We start from the raw sequence: 24,532 nt of genomic DNA, 5'->3' as shown, positions 1-24,532 counted from the left end.
GGGGAACCCGAAGGCCAGTTACTTTATATATAAGGGATTGCACCAACCTCCAGAAGCACTGGATAATGGGGCATACCCAGAATATGTGTGGTATGACGACTCCTGTAGCTCCACACCTCCAACAATTGTCAGGTATAGCTGGGTTTAGTTTATGTAGTAGTCATGGGGTGTGATACCAATACCTGAGTAATTTATACTGATTTTCCTTATAGAAATAGCATGAGGATGTCTTAGAGGCAGTATCCCAGATCCGTTTCCACATACACAGGGGAATGGTCTCACCAAGGAAATCTTCCCATTTCCTCATATATGTATGATCTGGCTTATCTTCTGGGCAGGGGGTAATTAAAATACGATATATATCTGAGATGAGGCCTTTAGTAGAGACCCCAGCTCTGCACAATCTCTCAAAACGTGTAGGGGTGGAGACTTCTAAGGAGGTAAAAAGGGAGTGCATCAGGTGTCTAACTTGTAAATACCGATATTGGGAATTGCCAGGGAGATTAAATTTAGCAGCAATGGTGGCGTAGGGGAGAAGGACTCTAGAGTGTGTGTCTACTATGTCAGCAAAGCAAAAGAGTTTCCTGTCAAACCACGTTTTAGTCGCTGTACCCTGCATACCGTCTGGCATTTTGGGATTAAAAAGAAAGGAAATCAAAGGAGAGTGTTCAGATTTAAGTGGAAACTTTTTGACACAACAGTCCCATATCCTCTTCGTGAAGGCTATAGGGCCCAGGGTATGTGGGTCAGGCTTGTTAGATGAGGTGCCCCAGAGATAGGAGTTGGGATGTATTGGGGCGAGCCATAACTTCTCTATTTCCATCCATCTAGAGAAGGCACAGCGATTAGACCATGCAGGGATGTGACGTAAGTGTAGTGCCCAATAGTACTTAGTAATATCAGGGACCCCCAGGCCTCCTCTCAGTTTACTGTCAAACAAAGTCGCTTTCTTAATTCTATGTCTCGTGTGGGCCCAAACAAATTGAAGTATAACAGACTGAATGTTGCGTAACTCTTTGTATGGTACACACATCGGAAGGGTCTCAAATAGGTAAAGTAGCTTCGGCAGGACAGACATTTTGACTGCAGAGATTCTACCAAACAGAGAGAATGGGAGCTTGTTCCAATTGAGCAGGAGCCTTTTTATCTCAGTAAATAAACTAGGATAGTTTTGCTGGTATAATAGCGTATATTTAGATGTTAGTTGTATCCCCAGGTATGTCAAGGATATATTTTTCCATTTATAATAGTAGTTTTCCTTAAGGAGGAAACTCGCCCCTGTGGAATATTAACCCCTTCAGCCCCGGGGCACTTTCCGTTTTTGCGTTTTTGTTTTTTGCTCCCCTTCTTCCGAGAGCCGTAACTTTTTTATTTTTCCATCAATCTTGCCATATGAGGGCTTGTTTTTTGCGGGACAAGTTGTACGTTTAAATGAAATCATAAGTTTTACCATATGGTGTACTGGAAAGCAGCAAAAAAATTCCAAGTGTGGAAAAATTGCAAAAAAAGTGTGATGGCACAATAGTTTTTGGGATGTTTTATTCACGGTGTTCACTATATGGTAAAACTGATGTGTGGGTATGATACCTGAGGTCGGTGCGAGTTTGTAGACACTAAACATGTATAGGTTTACTTGTATCTAAGGGGTTAAAAAAAATTCACAAGTTTGTCCAATAAAAGTGGCGCACGTTTTGCGCCATTATCCGAAACACGTAGCGTTCTTATTTTTTGGGATCTATGGCTCAGTGACGGCTTATTTTTTGCGTCTCGAGCTGATGTTTCTAATGGTAGCATTTTTGCGCAGATGCTACGTTTTGATCGCCTGTTATTGCATTTTGCGTAAAACTTGCGGTGACCAAAAAACGTAATTTTGGCGTTTGGAATTTTTTTGCCACTACGCCGTTTACCAATCAGATTAATTGATTTTATATTTTGATAGATCGGGCATTTCTGAACGCGGCGATACCAAATATGTGTATATTTATTTATTTTTTAACCCTTTAATTTTCAATGGGGGGAAAGGGGGGTGATTTGAACTTTTAGGTTTTTTGTTTTTTTTTAATTTTTTAAAACTTTTTTTTTACTTTTTTTATTTTATTTTACTAGTCCCCCTAGGGGGCTATAGCGATCAGCAATCCGATTGCTGATCACTATCTGCTGTTCACAGCTATACCGCTGTAAACAGCAGAAATAGTCACTTTCTTTCTTCCTCTGCTCCGTGCCGAGGAAGAATGAAAGTGAAACTTCGTAGCACCAGGCGTCATCACATGACCCTGTGCTACGATGGCAACCACCGAACGTCACGTGATCACTCACGTGACGTCCGGAGGGGGCGGCGGTAAGTAAAAAAGATGGCCACGCGCATATAGATCTCGCTGCCAGACTTTGGCAGCGAGATCTAAGGGGTTAATGTTCCGGGTGGAATGCGATTCCACTCGGAACATATAGGCACACATGTCAGCTGTTGAAAACAGCTGATATGTGTGCCGATCCACGCCGCCTGCCCGCGGCAGGGGGCGGGGCTTACCGGGACACGATCCATGACGGAAAGATCCGTCCATGGTCGTGAAGGGGTTAATAGGCAGGGCTTCCGTTTTGCTCTGGTTGACCTTATACCCTGACAGCCTTCCAAATTGTAATAATAAGGAATGCAAATTCGGGAGGGTGGTATGTGGTTGGGACAAAATCAATAGGACGTCATCCGCATATAAGGATAGCTTAAACTCCTTGTCTCTCACCATTACTCCACGTATATTAGGGTCAATGCGAATAGCAGCAGCCAATGGCTCAATACACACAACAAAGAGAAGGGGGGACAAAGGGCATCCCTGATGAGTGCCACTGTGTATTTGAAAGGGTTGAGATGTGGCATAAGGAAGCTTGACCGATGCTGAGGGGCATGAATATAAACTTTTCAGGGCAGTGATAAATGCACCTGAGATTCCAAAATTATGCAATGTTTCGAACATGAATGGCCACCCCAGACGGTCAAACGCCTTCTCTGCATCCAAACTAAGAAGGAGTGCTTCACTCTCAGTCTTATTAACAACTTCTACTAAGTCAATAATCTTCCTGGTGTTGTCCCCCCTTGCCTACATGGGACAAAACTCAACTGGTCTTTGTGTATTAGGTGAGGGAGCAGGACCGAAAGACGTAGAGCCAGTAGTTTAGTAAAAATTTTCAAATCAGCATTAAGGAGTGCTATGGGCCTATAATTGGCACCTTCCATAGCATCTTTCCCCGGTTTGGGTATAAGCGTAAAATAAGAATGTAACATACTTGTGGGTATAGGGGAGCCCGTGAGGAAGCTATTAAGTAATTTAACTAAATAAGGGGTGAGTTAATCCGCAAATGCCTTGTAGTAAAAATATGTCAGACCATCTGGACCCGGTGATTTTCCATTAGGAAGTAGGTTCCCCCCCCATTTTAATAACAGCCAGGGTAAAGCCACACTGCTGAAGGCTGGTATTCTCAAGATGGGGAGCCCCACGTTATGAGGAGCCCCCCCAGCCTAACAATAACAGCCAGCAGCCGTCCAGAATTGCCGCATCCATTAGATGCGACAGTTCTGGGACTGTATCCGGCTCTTCCCATTTTGCCCTGGTGCGTTGGCAAACGGGGTAATAAGGAGTTAATGGCAGCAGCCCATAGCTGCCACTAAGTCCTAGATTAATCATTGCAGGCGTCTATGAGACACCCCCAATTATTAACCGGTAATTTAAAGTTAATAAACACACACAGTGAAAAAATCCTTTATTTGCAATAATAAACAGGAACAAATACCCTCGTTCACCACTTTATTAAGCCCCAAAAACCCCTCCAGCTCCGGCGTAATCCATGAAGGTCCTGCGTCGCTTCCAGCTCTGCTACATGAAGGTGACAGGAGCTGCAGAAGAACCCCGCCGCTCCTGCCAGCTCCACGCAGCAACTGAGGTGAGTAGCGCGATCAGCTGTGCTGTCACTGAGGTTACTCGCGGCCACCGCTGGATCCTCCACCTGTGACAGCAAGTCGCCCGAGTGACAGTGATGAAGTCACAGGTGAGTTGCGGTCTCGGGTGGAGGATCCAGCTAGCCGCGGGTAGCCTGAGTGACGGCAGCGCTAATCGCGCTGCTCACTTCAGTCACTCAGGGGATTAGCGGTCACCGGTGAGTCCTTAACGGGTGACCGCTAATCAGGACGCGACACACAGACAGAGCCGCAGGATGACAATGAAGTCGGGTGAAGTTCATCCGACTTCATTCTGATCGTGCGGCTCTATCTGTGTCTGCTGTCAGCGACTATTCAGCTCTGCTGAATGGCAGATAACATAGAAAAAAGGGATCCCATACGCATCAAACACGCATTACACACTCTCTGCTAGTCATTAAATAATTAAAAAAAAAAGCATCGCACTTGCATTGCACACTGACCTAATGTGAACTAAAATTGGCCGAGTTTTTTTCAGGCAAGTCGGACCAATTTTACACACGTAAATGTGTTTCCAGCCTAATTCTTGATTATCTTGATTAGCATTATCCACCCATAAATTGGAGGTTTTTTAACCCAAAGAGAGGCCTAAAGCGGGCTTTACACGCTACGATATATCTAACGAGATGTCGGCAGGGTCACGTCGTAATTGATGCACTTCCGGCATCGTTAGTGATATTCGGAAGGCAAGAGGTGGGCGGGGTGTTACGTCACGCTCATCTCCGCCCCTCCGCATCTATTGGCTGGCCGCTGTGTCACGTCACTATGACGCCGAACGTCCCTCCCCCTTCAGGAAGTGGATGTTCGCCGCCCACAGCGAGGTCGTTTGGGAGGTAAGTACGTGTGACGGGGGGTTATAGGATTGTGCAAAACAGGCAAGAAATTGCCCGTGCCGCACAAATGATGGGGGCGGGTGCGATCGCAAATGCGATCACACGATAAATTGAAGCATGTAAAGCAGCCTATAGAGAAGATAGGGACCCAACATAAGAAATATGCCTTGACATTGGCTGTTGGGCTCATATAAAACAGGCCTTTTTTATATGCTAAGTCTCTCAATATTTATATGCATTTTCTTTGCAGTAATGAATGTTCATATTCCTATACTCACATTTGCATGTTAGGAAGTGCCATCAGTCTTTTTACTAACCAAAGGATAGGACACAAATATAAAAGTACTGGACATCCCCTTTAACACAATAAGTTTATGCACTTTTGTCTTTTCCTCCCGTTCTTCAAAGAGTGATAACTTTTTCTATAATTCCATCAACATAGCAGTATGGCGGCTTGTTTGTTTTTTTTTGCAGGACAAGATGCAATTTTGAATTACATTGCTTATCTAATATATAAGCTGAGTGTATGTATGAGTTTATGTGTGCATGTCTGCTAAAGGAATCCGCACCGTCACGAAATTTTGCACAGACACTCCATGTGACTCAGGGAATATCATGGACTATGTTTTGACAGGAAAATTTAACTCCATGCTTTACAGTTATTCAGCAAAAATCTTGCCTCCATTACAGTCAATGGAGCTGGGAGCCACAAGTCATTATTAGGAGCTTTGATTGGTTGCTATAGGAACGAAGAACATTCTTAGTATAAGAAGCTTATGTGTGAGGTAATATGGTTTCTGTGGATAGACAGATAGGGAAAGAGACAGACAGGGAAAGAGACAGACAGGGAAAGAGACAGACAGGAAAGAGACAAGGAAAAAGAGACAGACAGGGAAAGAGACAAACAAGGAAAGAGAGAGAGGGAAAGAGATAGACAGGGAAAGAGGCAGACAGGGAAAGAGACAGACGCACAGAGCCAGACAGACACAGACAGACAGAGAGATAGAGAGAGACAGATAGAGACAGACAGGGAAAGAGACAGAGAGACAGACAGAGAGAGGAAAATACACAGATAGAGACAGACAGAGACAGACAGATACAGAGACAAACAGAGAGAGACAGACAGACAGAGAGAGACACACACAGATAGAGACAAAGATAGAGAGAGGGAGAGAGAAAGAGAAACAGTTACTATCCCAGGCAACGCCAGGTAATACAGCTAGTTTTACTATATAATGCACTGAAAAATGGGCAAAAAATTATTCAAGTGGTATGTAATGGTGAAAAAAAAAGCTATTTTTTTTTAGGTTTTGTTTTATGGTGTTCATTCTGTGGTATAAATAACCTGAAGATATGATTCCAAATGTCAGAAAAATTGTGGCTTTTTTAAACTTGTACAGTTTTTTGCTTAGAATTTACAGGTTTATATTTATTTTCGTAAATTTGTGTTGCTATTTTTCTGAGAACTGGAACTTCTACATTTTTGCATCGATCAAACTATCTGAGGGTTTTTTTACATGCTGAGCTGTAGTTTTCATTCGAATATATCGGGGTGCATATATTTTGATAGGTTTTATTGCATTTTGGGAGAATAGCTTGTTAACAAAACAAACGTATATTCAATTCTTTATTACTTTAGTGTTTACAGTATGGGTTAAGTCATTTTATATTTTCACTGATCAGACCTTGCCAAAATGGTCACACTACAATACTACAATACCATATTTTCTGTTTTCATTTTGTTAGTTTTCACTGGGAAATAGTGGGGTATTTTAATGTTTTTAAATGTTTTTTTTCAGTACTTTTCTCTCTTTTTAATTTTCTCCAATGGAGACTTGAACGTAAGGTTGTTTGAATGATGGTAAATGTAACGATCTAGTACAATTACCTGCCAAAAAGTTGGCACGCCAGAAGGATTTTGTGACTTAAAGAGGACCTGTCACCAGGATTAACCTAATTAATTTTTCTTATTATTTTATTCTCGTTGTTCCCCTAAGTAGTCTGCTTTTCGTTTTGCTTTTTAAATCCGCCACTTGATTCCAAAGATTAGAAACACAAACCTCCTAGGAACCATATGTACTGTAAATGTGGATGGATGCCAAATATGGTCACCCACCCACCAACACAAACGTATAGGAATAGTAATAGCATAAATACCGGAGGATGAGAGTTAGATGTGTCAACAAATGTTATTATTAGATACAAAAGACAGTGGCACACATAAGACGGACAATAAAAATGACCAGTGTGGGTGTCCAATAGCAAGGGAACGGGCTCCCCCAACAACCACCAACGTACGTTTCGCCGGAGAAGCGAGTGTTCCCACGTATGGCTTCTTCAAAGAGGGAGAAGAGTGAACCATATGTACTGTAAATGTGGATGGATGCCAAATATGGTCACCCACCCACCAACACAAACTCATAATAAGTTTTTCTTAATATATCATTCTCGCTCCCCTGAGTATTCTGCTTTTCTTTTTGCTTTTTAAATCCGCCACTTGATTCCAAAGATATGGGCCTTTTTATTTGATACTACTATTTATGGTGTTCACAAAGAGGCGTTGCTCACAGGGCCCTCTGGGGTGTGTCTTTAGGCTGCTCTGCATTATTACACGGTGAGCCACGTCCCCTTGTCCAAGACCATAAACATTAGCACTAAATAAAAAGGCCCATATCTCAGGAACAGTATTACGGATTTTTTTAAAAAAAAAAAGAAGAAAAGCTTGTGGGAATAAAATAGGAGCAAAAACGTACCAGTTTTGCTCTGGTCATCGATTCCCTTTAAACGTGAATGTCAATGATTGACAGCAGCGTTTAAAGAATTATACAGCCGCCACTGGAGCTATCTCTGGATGGTACTATTTGTGGCAGGTTTTGGCCATATAACATACCCAGAACTTGCTGGCTGGAAGCTGACCCATATATACCGGCAACCAACAAGGAAAATGTTGGGAAGGAGTTAAAAGGATTTTTCTGCATATTGAAATAATTCTAATATTAGTAAATGGTGTAATGCATTGTGTATAGCCATAGATAAAGAATTCTGCAAACATCAGGTCTTAGGACATGAAAACAGTAATAGTGCACTAGATTGCATTACCTGGATTGCCCTTGGACTGCTCATCCTCAATGTCTATCTCAAACAATCCACAGTGTGCAGTATCGATGAGCAGTAATGGAATACTGGTCTCATCTGTTATTGTCACTCCTTGTAGACCCCTAAAATTGGGAACAGAAAATACAACCAGTTATTGATCACTATATTTTAAAGGGAACCTCTCAGGTGATTCATGCAATCAGACCAATGGCTGACATTTATGCTTTACTCTAATATTTTGCAGTGTTTTAGAGAAAGTATCATTTGAAAACAATTAAGGAAGGAGAAGAACATCTTGGTGGCTCCCCGGCGGCTTCTGAAGCCTTGCTCAGTCTGATTGACAGGTCTATCCAAATACACAAAAAAGGAAGAGGCCCGTCAATGTAGTAGAGTGACTGGTCTCCCCATTTCAGGGGAATTTATCAATACTAGCATTTCTTTCAAATATATTTGGGCCACACGAGCAAACTAAAAATAATTCTATGTCAGCTCCCTGCAAATGTCAGCTATGACGTACATCAGTTTTCCGGAGCAGATGTGAGTATATTGGTTGCCTCACTTCCACTATGCCCTGCTCACTTTTTAGAAAAGTGAAAAGCCGGCACCAAAAACAAAAAGTCCCATGTTTAGGGGGCAAATACTTCCTGTGAAAAATTTTGCAACTTTTTGACCACAGAAAATTGGAATAGAGGTAATGAATAAGTCCCTCACACGTTTTCCTTCCAGCATTTTAGAGGAAAACATAGGAGCAAGTAATGAAGGAGTATGTCTTTTCCCAAAAAGAAGAAAACTAAATAAAAAACAGGCAACATCACGCAGTGACTACCAGGATTCTGCCAGGTACAAGGGAACACCTGGTGAGCCCCGCAACATACAGGGTACACAGGGAATATAATACAATCGTGAGCCCTGGTGCTACAGAGAGAGGAGAGGGGTCACCTCCTGCCATTCACTTGAGGCTGATCCCTGCACTCCCTATTGTCCCTGTATGGTTCCTTCCCCCTGTTGCCGATCACGTGCCTAGACCCCCGCTTGCACTGAACTCACCCTGGCTAATGAGAAGGCTGGTGAGAGCACTAGTTTTACAAGGGAAGGGTGACAGACAGGGGAAAAACAGAGACAAAAGGAAAACACTCCAAATTCCTCTAATGCAGCAACTGAACACCACCCTTGTAATTGTCACGACACTTCAGCTTCTTCCAGAGACAGGCTCTTTCCACAGTGGTCAGCATAAGAATGATGAGATTCTATACAGTAACTAGCATCAGATAGTAAGACACATGACTATTTATAGTGAAGAGGAGTGGTCACAAAAGAGCTCCACTTGAGATTAAGGGTACCATCACAATAAACGACGTACCAGCGATTCCGCCCACAATACGACCTGGTCAGGATTGCTGGTATGTCGCTACAGGGTCGCTAGTGAGCTGTCATACAGTCAGATCTTCCCAACGACGCAGCAACGATACGGTGGTCGCTGGGACCCTGTCACATAGCGCGATTCAAATCTTGATTAGTAACATAGGCGTGCATCTACAGTCATGGCCAAAAGTTTTGAGAATGCTACAAATATTAATTTTTACAAAGTCTACTGCTTAAGTTTTTCTAATGGCAATTTGCATATACTCCAGAATATCATAAAGAGTGATCAGCTTAACAGCAATTACTTGCAAAGTCAATATTGGCTAAGAAAATGAACTTTAACCCCCAAAACACATTTCAACATCATTGCACTCCTGCCTTAAAAGGAGCAGCTAACATTGTTTTAGTGATTGTTCCATTAACACAGGTGTGGGTGTTGATGAGGACAGGGCTGGCGATCAATCAGTCATGATTAAGAATGACACCACTGGACACTTTAAAAGGAGGCTGGTGCTTGGTATCATTGTTTCTCTTTAGTTAACCATGGTTATCTCTAAAGAAACACGTGCAACCAGCATTGCTCTGCACAAAAATGGCCTAACAGGGAAGAGTATCGCAGCTACAAAGATTGCACCTCAGTCAACAATCTATCGCATCATCAAGAACTTCAAGGAGAGAGCTTCCATTGTTGCCAAAAAGGCTCCAGGGCGCCCAAGAAGGACCAGCAAACGCCAGGACCGTATCTTAAAACTGTTTCAGCTGCAGGATCAGACTACCAGCAGTGCCGAGCTAGCTCAGCAATGGCAGCAGGCTGGTGTGAGTGCTTCTGCACGCACTGTGAGGCGGAGACTGCTTGAGCAAGGCCTGGTTTCAAGGAGGGCAGCAAAGAAGCCACTTCTCTCCAGAAAAAACATCAGGGACCGACTGATATTCTGCAAAAGGTACAGGGAGTGGACTGCTGAGGACTGGGGTAAAGTCATGTTCTCAGATGAATCCCCTTTTCGATTGTTTGGGGCATCTGGAAAACAGCTTATTAGGAGAAGAGATGAGCGCTACCACCAGTCTTGTCTCATGCCAACTGTTAAGCATCCTGAAACGATTCATGTGTGGGGTTGCTTCTGAGCCAAGGGAATCGGCTCACTCACAGTCTTGCCTAAAAACACAGCCATGAATAAAGAATGGTACCAGAATGTCCTCCAACAGCAACTTCTCCCAACTGTCCAAGAGCAGTTTGGCGCCCAACAATGCCTTTTCCAGCATGATGGAGCACCTTGCCATAAAGCAAAGGTGATCACTAAATGGCTCATGGAACAAAACATAGAGATTTTGGGTCCATGGCCTGGAAACTCCCCAGATCTTAATCCCATTGAGAACTTGTGGGCAATCATCAAAAGACGGGTGGACAAACAAAAACCAACAAATTCTGGCAAAATGCAAGCATTGCTTATGCAAGAATGGACAGCTATCAGTCAGGATTTGGTCCAGAAGTTGATTGAGAGCATGCCAGGGAGAATTGCAGAGGTCCTGAAGAAGAAGGGTCAACACTGCAAATATTGACTTGCTGCATTAAGTCATTCTCACTGTCAATAGAACCTTTTGGTACTCATAATATGATTGCAATTATATTTCTGTATGTGATGTAAACATCAGACAAACAATTAAAAACCAGAGGGCAACAGAGCATGTGAAAATATAATTTTGGTGTCATTCTCAAAACTTTTGTCCATGACTGTACATTGCCTTTTCCGCGTCCCCTCTGCTCCGATTGGTGGTCGTAACTACGTTGTAACTGGGCGGCCTTGCCTTTAGAGAAGGCAACATAATAGCGCTTCCATCCTTCTCAATCCTTGTCCATCCTACAGGACCGATGCAGAATGGTCTGTATTACGATCTGCTGCTACACGCAATTCAGGACAAGTGAATTCAGCCCACTAAAATGTACTGCGATCTATAAGCCAGAACAGAGGATGGAAGCGGCCAATACAAACGCAGTAGCGATCACCAATCAGAACAGAGAGGGCGCGGAAAACAACGAAGATGTACGCCTACGTGAGTCGCGAACGAGGTCGTTGGGTAAGGTGTCAAACACACCGATGCATGCTGCCCTGCGGGAGCCCGGCGACCGAAAAGTTAACCAGAACAGTGTGTAACGATAAGCGATTTCACAGCAGGGGCCAGGTCGCTGCTTAGTGTCACACACAGCGAGATCACTAATGAGGTCACTGGTATGTCACAAAACCTGTGACTTAGCAGCGATCTCACTAGCGATCTCGCTATGTGAGAAGTACCCCTTAGGCTCCAAAAGGACAGCCAGAAAGCAAAGAGTCCTTAACCCTACAGCACCAAAAGAAAGCAGATAGTTATACACAAGCTGCAAACCTGTGCATAATAAGGTGTTGTGACCTTACAGTCCCAGACTCACCAGAGGTCTCTCCAGAATGGGACACAGCCATGACAGGTGACAACATATAAAATAGACTTAAAAAAGGCATAAGAAAGTAAATAATGGCAACAAAAAAAGGGTGTAAAATGCAGAATACTAGAAAAAAGCAAAACAGGCGCAAAGGCAATGATGAATTGGGGCTGTAGTATGTGCTTTCTATACTTTCTAGTTGGTCATAACTAAGGTTCACATTTCACTTACTTCAGTAAATGCTGAGAAACAGAAGAATGTGATTCCAGCTTCCCGCCATAGAGGGCATGTGATGCCCACTGCATTATACAGTCATGCATCCGATACTGCACCGTCAGCATTTTCACCACTCTGTCTCCATACTTCTCTATTACACGTTCCATTAAACTCCTGGACAGACCCTTAGCTGCAGCCCTGTAGATAACAGACAACAAGTGAAAGCTTTTACTATACGCAATCTATGTACACGGAGCAAGACAAGGTGTTACATACAGTATATATGGATAGAAATCCCAAAAAGTAGTAGTACAGTCTAGTTGGATGCAAAACTCCTCCAAGGGTACCATCCTGTCTTTCAGACAAAAAAAAATATAAATCAAATAAATGAGGCAGCACATCCATTATAGTGAAAAAAAAATAAGTATCCTTTATTCATCCACATTACCTATATTTCAGCTCTCTATGGAGCCTCCTTCAAGGTTTGAGAAAGGCTCCACAGATAGAGCTGACATGTAGCTGGTGTGGAGTCACTCTTTTTGTCACCGTATCGGATGAGCTGCCTCCTTTGTTGACTAATATATCTCAGTAAACACAAGAACAACTTCCAAAATTCTGAGTTTCATAAGAAACATTTTTCCAATCGTCAAGAAAAAATTCTGTTAGAGCCTGGATGCTGCATTGAGAGTGATAACAACTTGTCTCATAGGTGTTTGGTTGAGTTCAAATCAGGAGACACTTGGCCACTGAATCATCTTCATCCTGTTCTTCGGAAATGTAACGTGTGTTGTGAATCATTGTCATGTTGGAAAAGTGCACGTCTACCAAGCGCATGAAGTGATGGAAGCATATTCTCTTTCAATAGAGATGGGTTAAAAAAGAAAATGTTCTATGAAACTCAAGTCTTGTAAAAATTTTGGAAATTGTTCTTGTGTTCAGTGAGATATTGTTAAAAATCTTATATTTTAAATGGGGTGTACTCACTTATACAAATATATGTACATACAGTGCACAGCATATATGTGTATATATAGTCACGATCGAGTGTTGGCAACCTTGAAAATAGAGTATTTCTCCCAGAAAGTGATCACAATTACACGTTTTGTTATACACATTTATTTATCTTGTGTGTTTTGGAACACAAAAAAAACCAAAAAAAACAAAAAAAAAAAAAAAGGAAAATTGGACATAATTTCACACAAAGCTTTACAAATGGACCAAGCAAAATTGTTGGAACCTTCAACTTAATATTCGGTTGCACACCCTTTGGAATTAATAACTGCAATCAATCACTTCCTAGAAGCATCAAAAAGCTTCTTACATCTCTCACCTGGAATTTTGGACTCTTCTTTTGCAAACTGCTCCAGGGTCTAATATGTGAAGGCGCCTTCTCCCAACAGCAATGTAAGGCTATGTGCGCACGTTGCGTAAAAACATGCAGTTACGCTGCGCTTTGTAGCGCAGCGTAACTGCATGCGTCCTGCGGCCCCTGCATAGTCTATGGAGATTGTGCAGGGGCCGTGCGCACGTGGCGTCTAAGAGTGCAGCGCTTCGGCTACTGCCGAAGCGCTGCGCAAAAAGAAGTGACATGTCACTTCTTTCCTGCGCTTTGCCGGCAGCTCCTGCTCTGTCTATGGCAGGAGCTGCAGGCAGAGCGCATGGAATCGGCGCTCACTACGGACATTTCTGCAGCGATCTAAAGCGCACATGTGCTCTTCAGATCGCTGCAGAAATTTCTGCAGGGCTTGTACGCAACGTGCGCACATAGCCTAAGATCTCTACACAGATGTTCAATGGGATTTAGATCCAGACTCATAGTTGCCACTTCCGATCTCTCCAGCGTTTTGTTTCAATCCATTTCTGGGAGCTTCTTGAAGTATGTCTCAGGTCATTGTCCTGCTGGAAGACCCATAACCTATGATTCAAACCCAGCTTTCTGACACTGGGCACTACATTGCCACTCAATATCCTTTGGTAATGTTCAGAATTCATGACTCCTTGCACACAGTGAAGGCACCCAGTGTCAGGGCAGCAAAACACCCCAAAACATCTTTGCTCTCCCACCATATTTGACTGTAGGCACTGTGTTCTTTTCTTTGTAGTCCTCATTTTTTTTTAGTAAACAGTAGAATCATGTGCTTTACCAAAAAGCTCTATCTTGGTCTCATCAACGCTTTCGTAGAAGGATTTTTTGCTTACATTTTGGCAAACTGCAGTCTAGCTGTCAAGCTGTACTATTGGAGACACTGAAGCAAACAGGGAGTGTTGCTTCAGGGAGTAGTTAGCAGACCAACCAATATGGAGCAATAGGATAGTAAACAAGCCTGCACTAATGTAACGCTGCTCTAAAGAGAAGCACTGCAGCTCTCCTAAATGAACAGTTAGCTGGAAAGCCCGCTAGAGGGCAGTAGAGTAGTCAGCAAGCTGGGTCTGCAACAAGAGGTCTCATGAATGGTACAGCAGAAGGCAAAGAGTGGTTAGGTGATAGCCAAAAGATCAGGAACTGGGAAGTAAAAAAAACAGGTGTGGGAAAGATGGGAACGAGGACAGGAATGGGGATACAGGTCAGAGGTCGGGCAAAAGACAGACGAACAGAGGACTAGAGACCGGAGGAAAACAGAGGAAGACACAAGGACAAGATGGGAGCCGCAGGTCACGTCGGGTCCGGCAGGAGACAGAGGTCAGATTGGGTCAGGGGGCAGATGGAGGTCAGATGAGGTCAGGGAGGAATCAGAGGTCAGGACAGAACATAAGTCACTAAAAGGAACGTAACGCAGCTGAGCTGGCAATATCACTAGCGAAGCACAGGAGGTGCAGCGCCAGGTTATAGCAGCCAGTAGATCAGAGTGAGAAGTATACAAGGCACTCCCAAGATGATTTGAAGAAATATTTATTCATGTGTGTAACAAAAACGTTTTCGGTCCTATGTGGACCTTCCTCAGTAGCACTATACAAAAATAAATAAATACAAAAATAAATACAAAATAAATGGTGTACAACAAATAGGAAAAAAAGACCATACAAACAGTGGTAATAAATGACATACATGTGTCAATTATGTATTATTCACAATATTCAAAATTCATATTGGGTCAAAAAATGGATCAAAAATACAAAAAAAAAAATAAAAGAATGAATATAAAATATATATATATATATATATATATATATATATATATATATATATATATATACATATACATACATACATATACATACAGTCATGGACAAAAGTTTTGAGAATGACACCAAAATTATATTTTCACATGATCTGTTGCCCTCTGGTTTTTAATTGTGTTTGTCTGATGTTTACATCACATACAAAAATATAATTGCAATCATATTAGAAGTACCAAAAGGTTATATTGACAGTTAGAATGAGTTAATGCAGCAAGTCAATATTTGCAGTGTTGACCCTTCTTCTTCAGGACCTCTGCAATTCTCCCTGGCATGCTCTCACTCAACTTCTGGACCAAATCCTGACTGATAGCTGTCCATTCTTGCATAAGCAATGCTTGCATTTTGCCAGAATTTGTTGGTTTTTGTTTGTTCACCCGTCTCTTGATGATTGCCCACAAGTTCTCAATGGGATTAAGATCTGGGGAGTTTCCAGGCCATGGACCCAAAATCTCTATGTTTTGTTCCATGAGCCATTTAGTGATCACCTTTGCTTTATGGCAAGGTGCTCCATCATGCTGGAAAAGGCATTGTTGGGCGCCAAACTGCTCTTGGACAGTTGGGAGAAGTTGCTCTTGGAGGACATTCTGGTACCATTCTTTATTCATGGCTGTGTTTTTAGGCAAGACTGTGAGAGAGCCGATTCCCGTGGCTGAGAAGCAACCCCACACATGAATCGTTTCAGGATACTTAACAGTTGGCATGAGACAAGACTGGTGGTATCGCTCACCCGTTCTTCTCCTAATAAGCTGTTATCCAGATGTCCCAAACAATCGAAAAGGGGATTCATCTGAGAAAATGACTTTACCTCAGTCCTCAGCAGTCCACTCCCTGTACCTTTTGCAGAATATCAGTCGGTCCCTGATGTTTTTTCTGAAGAGAAGTGGCTTCTTTGCTGCCCTCCTTGAAACCAGGCCTTGCTCAAGCAGTCTCCGCCTCACAGTGCGTGCAGAAGCACTCACACCAGCCTGCTGCCATTGCTGAGCTAGCTCGGCACTGCTGGTAGTCCGATCCCGCAGCTGAAACAGTTTTAAGATATGGTCCTGGCGTCTGCTGGTCCTTCTTGGGCGCCCAGGAGCCTTTTTGGCAACAATGGAAGCTCTCTCCTTGAAGTTCTTGATGATGCGATAGATTGTTGACTGAGGTGCAATCTTTATTGCTGCGATAATCTTCCCTGTTAGGCCATTTTTGTGCAGAGCAATGATGGCTGCACGTGTTTCTTTAGAGATAACCATGGTTAACTGAAGAGAAACAATGACACAAAGCATCAGCCTCCTTTTAAAGTGTCCAGTGGTGTCATTCTTACTTAATCATGACTGATTGATCGCCAGCCCTGTCCTCATCAACACCCACACCTGTGTTAATGGAACAATCACTAAAACAATGTTAGCTGCTCTTTTTAAGGCAGGAATGCAATGATGTTGAAATGTGTTTTGGGGGTTAAAGTTCAGTTTCTTAGCCAATATTGACTTTGCAAGTAATTGCTGTCAAGCTGATCACTCTTTAGAACATTCTGGAGTATATGCAAATTGCCATTAGAAAAACTTAAGCAGTAAACTTTGTAAAAATTAATATTTGTAGCATTCTCAAAACTTTTGGCCATGACTGTATATATATATATATATATATATATATATATATATATATATATATATATATATATATATATATTATCTATCTATCTATCTATCTATACAGTTAGGTCCAGAAATATTTGGACAGTGACACAATTTTCGCGAGTTGGGCTCTGCATGCCACCACATTGGATTTGAAATGAAACCTCTACAACAGAATTCAAGTGCAGATTGTAACGTTTAATTTGAAGGTTTGAACAAAAATATCTGATAGAAATTGTAGGAATTGTACACATTTCTTTACAAACACTCCACATTTTAGGCGGTCAAAAGTAATTGGACAAATAAACCAAACCCAAACAAAATATTTTTATTTTCAATATTTTGTTGCGAATCCTTTGGAGGCAATCACTGCCTTAAGTCTGGAACCCATGGACATCACCAAACGCTGGGTTTCCTCCTTCTTAATGCTTTGCCAGGCCTTTACAGCCGCAGCCTTCAGGTCTTGCTTGTTTGTGGGTCTTTCCGTCTTAAGTCTGGATTTGAGCAAGTGAAATGCATGCTCAATTGGGTTAAGATCTGGTGATTGACTTGGCCATTGCAGAATGTTCCACTTTTTTGCACTCATGAACTCCTGGGTAGCTTTGGCTGTATGCTTGGGGTCATTGTCCATCTGTACTATGAAGCGCCATCCGATCAACTTTGCAGCATTTGGCTGCATCTGGGCTGAAAGTATATCCCGGTACACTTCAGAATTCATCCGGCTACTCTTGTCTGCTGTTATGTCATCAATAAACACAAGTGACCCAGTGCCATTGAAAGCCATGCATGCCCATGCCATCACGTTGCCTCCACCATGTTTTACAGAGGATGAGGTGTGCCTTGGATCATGTGCCGTTCCCTTTCTTCTCCAAACTTTTTTCTTCCCATCATTCTGGTACAGGTTGATCTTGGTCTCATCTGTCCATAGAATACTTTTCCAGAACTGAGCTGGCTTCATGAGGTGTTTTTCAGCAAATTTAACTCTGGCCTGTCTATTTTTGGAATTGATGAATGGTTTGCATCTAGATGTGAACCCTTTGTATTTACTTTCATGGAGTCATCTCTTTACTGTTGACTTAGAGACAGATACACCTACTTCACTGAGAGTGTTCTGGACTTCAGTTGATGTTGTGAACGGGTTCTTCTTCACCAAAGAAAGTATGCGGCGATCATCCACCACTGTTGTCATCCGTGGACGCCCAGGGCTTTTTGAGTTCCCAAGCTCACCAGTCAGTTCCTTTTTTCTCAGAATGTACCCGACTGTTGATTTTGCTACTCCAAGCATGTCTGCTATCTCTCTGATGGATTTTTTCTTTTTTTTCAGCCTCAGGATGTTCTGCTTCACCTCAATTGAGAGTTCCTTAGACCGCATGTTGTGTGGTCATAGCAACAGCTTCCAAATGCAAAACCACACACCTGTAATAAACCCCAGACCTTTTAACTACTTCATTGATTACAGGTTAACGAGGGAGACGCCTTCAGAGTTAATTGCAGCCCTTAGAGTCCCTTGTCCAATTACTTTTGGTCCCTTGAAAAAGAGGAGGCTATGCATTACAGAGCTATGATTCCTAAACCCTTTCTCCGATTTGGATGTGAAAACTCTCATATTGCAGCTGGGAGTGTGCACTTTCAGCCCATATTATATATATAATTGTATTTCTGAACATGTTTTTGTAAACAGCCAAAATAACAAAACTTGTGTCACTGTCCAAATATTTCTGGACCTAACTGTATATATATATATACCGTAAATAAAAGAGGCAGGAGAGGAGGTTAAAGGGAGAAAAAAATGAGGGAAAGGAGAGGATAAATGTCTAAAGAAAAGAGTGGAGAAATGAGTGAAAAAAATGTCACTCACTTCTCCACTCTTTTCTTTTGACATTTATCTTCTCCTTTCCCTCATTTTTTCTCCTTTATCCTCCTCTCCTGCCTCTTTATATATATATATATATATATATATTATATATATATATATATATATATATATATATATATATATCTAATAAATAAAGCTGAATGTGTGTATGTGTGTGTGTATGTGTGTGTGTGTGTGTGTGTGTGTGTGTGTGTGTGTGTGTGTGTCCGGGATTGGCATCTGCACCGTCGCAGCTACAGCCAAAAGATTTTGCACACTCACACTTCTGGACCCCGAGAGCGTCATAGGCTATGTTTTGAGGGGAAATTTTAACCCCACTCTTTACAGTTAGTCGCCAAAAAACCTGCCTCCATTAAAGCGAATGGAGCTGGGAGCCACAGTGCAACCAGAACTTCAGAAGAATGCGCAGCCACGCCCTTATATGGAATGTTGGCGTGTCACAATGCAGCCAGGGAAAAAGACAGATACAGACAGGGAAAGAAACAGACATAGACAGGGTAAGAGACAGACACAAAGAGACAGACACAGACAAAGAGACAGACTGACAGGGAAAGAGACAGGCAGGGAAAGAGAGGGAAAGAGAGATACAGGTTAAGAGACAGACACAGACAGGTAAAAAGACAGACACAGACAAAGAGACAGACACAGGGAAAGAGACAGACAGGGAAAGAGACAGACAGGGTAAGAGACAGACAGGGTAAGAGACAGACAGGGTAAGAGACAGACAAAGACAGGTAAAGAGACAGACACAGGGAAAGAGAGAGAGGGAAAGAGGGAAAGAGACAGAAAGGGAAAGAGAAGGAAAGAGACAGGGAAAGAGACAGACAGGGAAAGTAATAGAGAAAGATAGACAGACAAGGAAAGAGATAGATAGACAGACAGGGAAAGAGATTGAGACAGACGGAGAAAGAGACAGAGACAGTCAGAGACAGACAGGTAAAGAGACAGACAGGGAAAGAGATAGAGAGAGAGACAGAGAGATATATACAGAGGGGGAGACAGAGAATGGGAGAGAAACAGAGAGACAGTTACTATCCCGGGCAGCGCCGGGTGCTATGTTGTGAGGCGACATTTTAACCCCGTGCGTTCCAATTTACCAATCAATTTTGCCCCTATCTACATAATGGGGAAAAACTGAAACGAAAAGTGTTTAGGGCAAATTGACAGCTGCCAGATATCAACAAGGGGGACCTTAAAGAATGAGAGCGATGGCGCCAAAGAGTATATACCGTACAGTTGCTAAGGTGGGGCCCCGACATGGGATACTCACCACACTCGGGGATATGAACACACACACAAAATGCGCCACACACTACCACGTGCTTGAACACATATACCACCCTCAGCACACATTTCACCACACATACACCAACCTCGCCACATAATCGCCATAAACACACACAAGTCTGGTATTATCCTTCACAAATAAAAATCTGATTAATAAGCAGCCAAACTACAAGAACAGGAAATGTACCGCATAGGAAATACGCAGCTGTCAGTCACATGACCTGTCTATTATGTGTATGTGTGAGCTAATATATACTGTCAGGGGGAGGGCTTTCTGTTGCCTGGAGATTTATCAGGCTGCCAATAGCAACCAATCACAGCTTAGCTTCTATTTTGCTACAGTTAATTAATCTGAGCTCTGATTGGTTAATATAGGCAACAAAGGACATTCTCAGTATGTGTGAGGTCATAGGATGTTAAATCTCTGTGGAATATCTGTGGGGTTGAAATATATGTTGTGAAATGCTTCTATTAGCTTAGTTTTTGCCTTTTAATAATTACAATTCTATCTGTTTTGTGGTTTTTGTGTGCAGAATACATTTTTGTTAATACATTCTATTTTGTTAACAGCAGTTATTAACCCGGGCGAAGCCGGGTAGTACAGCTAGTATATATTTATTTTTTTTTATATTCATTCTTTTAATTTTTTTTGTATTTTTGATCCATTTTTTTGACCCAATATGCATTTTGAATATTGTGAATAATACATAATTGACACATGTATGTCATTTATTACCACTGTTTGTATGGTCTTTTTTCCTCTTTGTTGTACACCATTTATTTTGTATTTACTTTTGTATTTATTTATTTCTGTATAGTACCACTGAGGAAGGTCCACATAGGATGGAAAACATTTTTGTTACGCACATGAATAAATATTTCTTCAAATCATCTTGGGAGTGCCTTGTATACTTCTCACTGTTTAGCTTTGGAACCTGAAGTGCACCCCAATATCTCCTAGACGCATATATAGGAAGTGCCATTCTCTTCTTGCTATAGTAGATCAGAGTGAAGCAGCAAGGATTAACCACTCACGACCGGGAACCCTGAGAAGGAATACCAGCAACGACTCAGTAACAGCTGAATCAGGCATGGGTCACACTAGCTATTTTATGTCTCTGTGTCAGCAGTGGGGTGTCCCTAGGACTCCTCCATAGTGTTTCATTTCATTCAAATTTGGACGGATAGTTTGTGCTGACAATAATGCTCCCTGAGCCTGCAGGACAGCTTGAACTTCCTTGGAAGTTGATTGGGGCTGCTTATTCAATATCCTGCGCTGCAAACTTTCACCAATTTTTCTCTGCTGTCCACGTCCACGGAGATTAGCTGCAGTGACATGGATTGTAAACTTTTTCATTAGGTTACACACCGTGAACAAAGGAACGTCAGGATCTCTGGAGATGGACTTGTAACTGTCTTGGTTCGCCTCCCTGTCCACATGGCTAGGGGGCGGAGCCTTCTCTCGAGCCTCACTTCCAGACCCTGGATGCCTTTAAAAGCTGGCATTTCCAGTGAACCAGTGCTGGCTATAAGCTTAGCACTGCTTTGCCTGTGATTACTGGTCCTGTGAGTGATATCCTGATCTGTCTGTTCCTGTGCCCCCGTGCCCTTGTCTGTGTTCCATCCCCTGGTCGTCCCTCCTGTCCTCTGTCCCCTCTCCTATTTCCCCACTCGGTTGCTTCCTCGGTACTGACCTTGGCCTGACTTTGACTCCGCTTTTGCTCGGCCCTCCGGTCCTGCTTCTGCCCGTACGGTGTTTGACCCAGCCTGTGTGACTATTCCTTGCATGTTCTGCAGCTCTGCTTCTCAGCTGTGCTTTGAGGTAATGCATGAGAACGCTGTGAATTCACTTCCTGGTTCTCATTGCTCTGTGTAGTGTATTATGCTACAGACCTCTGGCTCCCCCTGGTGGCAGCATTACGGTAACCTTGATATTATTGATATCTTTCATCAATTTTGGTTCTTAATGCCTTGGAGAGTTCTCTTCTCTCTCTGTTTTCCAATGCAAAGATTGAGTCAACTTCTCCCCTTTTTATCTGCTTTCAGGTGTGATTTTCATATTACCCACACCTGTTACTTGACACAGGGGAGTCTGAATGGCCATTACATGCTTGAAACAAAGTAGTTTACTCACAATTTTGGAAAGGTGGCAACAATTTTATCAGGCCCATTTTTGGTGTTTTGTGTGAAATTAGGTCCAAATTCCTTCTTTCTCTGTTTTTTGTGTTGTTTTATACACACAAAAGGAAACAAATGTTTATAACAAAACGTGTAATTGCAATAATTTTCTGGGAGAAATACTTCATTTTCTAGAACAAATTCAAGGGTGCCAACACTTTCAAGCATGACTGTACATACAGATGTCATTTTGTGAATGGTAAAATCCAGGGCAGCTAAACTGAACCAAAAGTCTAAATACTTCGACTGGAGATAGAAAGACAGGAGATAGAAGAAAAAAAACCAAGAATAAACATAAAATAAATTCTAAAAATTAAATAATGAAGCAGCAGAACAATGAACTACATAAAAACTGAAAGGATCCCCTGATGTTATATTGTCTTTCCTCAAATTCCTGTAAATACTAGCTGCAGAAGGAGCCTCCCCCCACTGCTCCATCTGCAGCAATAAGCAAATGTTAGGCCCCACCCTAAAAAGATAGCTGCAGAAGGAGCCTCCCCCACTGCTCCATCTGCAATAATAAGCAAATGTTAGGCCCCACCCTAAAAAGATAGCTGCAGAAGGAGCCTCCCCACTGCTCCATCTGCAATAATAAGTAAATGTTAAGCCCCACCCTTTCTCTAAGTCCCCGATCCTTAGTAATCTGCCTGAAAAAATGGAAGAGGGATTTACGTGACAATGCAATTTAGCTTTTTTGCAGTTGTCAGTTTTGCAAATGACAACAAAATCAATGCAAAATAAAGGAGTGATTATTGAGGGGGTAAATATTATTCTGGACGTCTATGTGTAGATCAAATCATACATGGCTGATAACAGGGAACAATACATTGCACCCAATGGCAAAATGATATAGACTTTAATTTTAGTTTACGGATATTAAATGAGGTTCTGTAAGATACCAAAAAGTGTAACTATCTCTTTACATCTCGGAATACTTTGGATTTCTGTCAATGCAAGCACTGACAGTACAGATAGAGTCTTCTTACTCATGTGAGATGATAGTGGGGGGGAGCTGCTTGTGATCTCCGGCCAGGATACACTTTTTCGCCCGCAGTAGTGTGATCCAGCAGCTTGCCTCTAACGCCTGAGCGCACTCATCAATCACGACCAGGTCAAAATAATTATCAGGAAGCAGCTTCAGAGGCCCATCCGGGGAAGCACCTGGCACGGGGAATAAGTTGGATGCAGATCGATGAGCTTACAACGCGGTAATTTCGCAATGAACAATTATTGGTAATTAGCATGGAAAATACATTTTTTTTTCCAAATGAAATGGTGTGTGGTCCTGGCACAGAATCAGTTTGAGATCATTAGACAACCTGTTTGCAGAGATTAGCTTCAGAGTTACAGCATGGAAACCAAATCAGGTATAAAACCTTGTGCAGGCGGCATCAGTCATGGGTAAAGACTTACCTGGGAAGAAGAAATGACTGCCTGATATTCAGTCCTTCTCATTAGTGTCTCGAGTGACGGTAGAATTTACAGGTACAGACATCAGTACGGATTGTCAGATATTTTATTATGGCTTTATCCCAAATCTGGCTGAACGCCTTTGTTTATAACATGAGCTGCAGTCAACAACAAACAATGATGCACTTATATTCCTGCCTGCCACGGCACTCCAGCTCTTTTTCAGCAACCACGACTCATGGATACTTAGACCTTACACTAACGCCTGTGCACACTCATTACTGCACCTCACTGCAATGCAGTACTGTAAGAATGATGCACTATACTACCACCTCCCACGGCACTCCAGCTCTTTCTGAGCAGGTGAGAATCATGGCTACTTAGACCTTACACTAATGCCTGAGCACACTCAGCATTGCACCTCACTGCAGTGCAAAAAACTAAGAATGATGCACCTATATTCCTGCCTCCCTCGGCACTCCAGCTCTTTCTGAGCAGCCATGACTCATGGCTTCTTAGACCTTACACTAAATGGTGCTTTACACGCTGCGTCATTGCTAACGATATATCGTCGGGGTCATGTCGCTAGTGACCCACATCCGGCGCCGTTAGCGACATCGCAGCGTGTGACACCAATGAGCGACAATCAACAAGCGCAAAAACGCGAAAAATCGTTGCTCGTGGACACGTCGTTCATTTCCTTAATATCGTTGCTGCTGCAGGTACGATGTTGTTCGTCGCTCCTGAGGGAGCACACATCGCTATGTGTGACACCGCAGGAACGACAAACATCTCCTTACCTGCGTCCACCGGCAAAGAGGAAGGAAGGAGGTGGGTGGGATGTTCTGCCCACTTATCTTCACCCCTCCTCTGCTATTGGACGGCTGCGGTGTGACGTCGCTGTGACGCCGCACGAACCGCCCTCTTAGAAAGGAGGCGGATTGCCGGTCAGAGCAACGTTGCAGGGAAGATAAGTCCGTGTGACGGGTGTTAACAATGTTGTGCGCCACGGGCAGCGATTTGTCCGTGACGCACAACCGACGGGGGCGGGTACACTCGCTAGCGATATCGGTACCAATATCGCAGCTTGTAAAGAACCCT

The 24,532-nt window shown here is 42.7% G+C and overlaps 1 protein-coding gene across 2 annotated transcripts in view; it reads right to left on the bottom strand.

Moving 5' to 3' along the window:
* Positions 1-24,532, bottom strand: part of IGHMBP2 (immunoglobulin mu DNA binding protein 2) — a 112,956-nt gene that overhangs the window by 31,480 nt on the left and 56,944 nt on the right. For both annotated transcript variants that reach the window (XM_075325328.1, XM_075325327.1), the window contains exons 8-10: positions 23,008-23,182; positions 11,903-12,085; positions 7,900-8,018 (exon numbers count right to left, since the gene is read on the bottom strand). In XM_075325328.1, coding sequence (XP_075181443.1) covers positions 7,900-8,018; positions 11,903-12,085; positions 23,008-23,182 — 477 coding nt within the window. The remainder of the gene's footprint in view (positions 1-7,899; positions 8,019-11,902; positions 12,086-23,007; positions 23,183-24,532) is intronic.

The sequence above is a fragment of the Anomaloglossus baeobatrachus genome, chromosome 10 (genome assembly GCF_048569485.1).
Source record: "Anomaloglossus baeobatrachus isolate aAnoBae1 chromosome 10, aAnoBae1.hap1, whole genome shotgun sequence".
NCBI lineage: Eukaryota > Metazoa > Chordata > Amphibia > Anura > Aromobatidae > Anomaloglossus > Anomaloglossus baeobatrachus.
Note: the sequence above shows the minus strand (reverse complement) of the source record. Positions and strands in the feature narration are given on the sequence as shown.